The following is an 879-nucleotide window of genomic DNA, read 5'->3' as shown; positions in this document are numbered from 1 at the left end:
ATATCAGTAGCAGCTGCTTCTTCCTGTTTCAATGACTTGCTGTGCTCATATCTGAAAAAATGAAAAGTGGTTACTGTCCCTCACACACGCTTGTCACTCCTTGGACTCTTTAGCTTCCATGCACACATGAGCCAGGTGGGAAACTGATAAAGGGGCTGGAGATACAGCTCAGTAGCACAGAGCCTGCCTGGCATGCACAAGGTCCTGAGTTTGAGTCCTGGTACCAAAAAACGGGAAGGGGATTGAAAATGGAGCTCAGTGTTCCCTGGGTTGTCTGTCCCCCGTGTATTGCCATGCCCCCAAAAGTAACAAGAAACAATACACATTTTAGGCTTTGTAGCTCACTCAATGTCACAACTACTCAACTCTGCCAGCATCCATAGTACCAAAGACACACGTATTTACTTACGTGAACAGCCTTTGACAGTGCGTGTGGCCTACAGGCTGCACTCTTCATAGTCTACTTACTGATTTATCAAAATAAGGTAAGGAACACCTAACCAAACACAAGCAAGGGCCAGGGTGATAACTCAGCAGCATAAATACCTGCCTGGCAAGCTTGAGGTGCTGAGTTCAATCCCTAGTACCAAGAGAGAGAGAAAAAAAAAAGATTGCATACTACCAAACACACACAACATTGCCAATGCTAAGAGGCAGAAACCAGAGTTACAAAATATGCCATCTGAGCTAACTGTGCACTTGGGAGGCTGAGGCAGAAGGACGGTTATGAGTTCGAGATTGGCTGGGTTACAAAGTGAGCTTGAGGCCAATATGGACTGCAGATCAAGACCTTGCCTTTAAAAAAAGGGGTAGGAGGGCCAGGGAGATGGCTCAGTGGAATAAGCGCTTCCCTGGCAAGCACAAGGCAGAGTTCAATCC

The 879-nt window shown here is 46.6% G+C and overlaps 1 protein-coding gene across 1 annotated transcript in view; it reads right to left on the bottom strand.

Moving 5' to 3' along the window:
* Mkrn1 (makorin ring finger protein 1) overlaps window positions 1–879 on the bottom strand; it is a 25,669-nt gene that overhangs the window by 8,574 nt on the left and 16,216 nt on the right. Inside the window, exon 3 of the mRNA XM_023712761.1 lies at window positions 2–51. Coding sequence (XP_023568529.1) covers window positions 2–51 — 50 coding nt within the window. The remainder of the gene's footprint in view (window position 1; window positions 52–879) is intronic.

Source organism: Octodon degus, unplaced genomic scaffold, assembly GCF_000260255.1.
Source record: "Octodon degus isolate 3935 unplaced genomic scaffold, OctDeg1.0 scaffold00027, whole genome shotgun sequence".
Taxonomy (NCBI): Eukaryota; Metazoa; Chordata; class Mammalia; order Rodentia; family Octodontidae; genus Octodon; species Octodon degus.
Note: the sequence above shows the minus strand (reverse complement) of the source record. Positions and strands in the feature narration are given on the sequence as shown.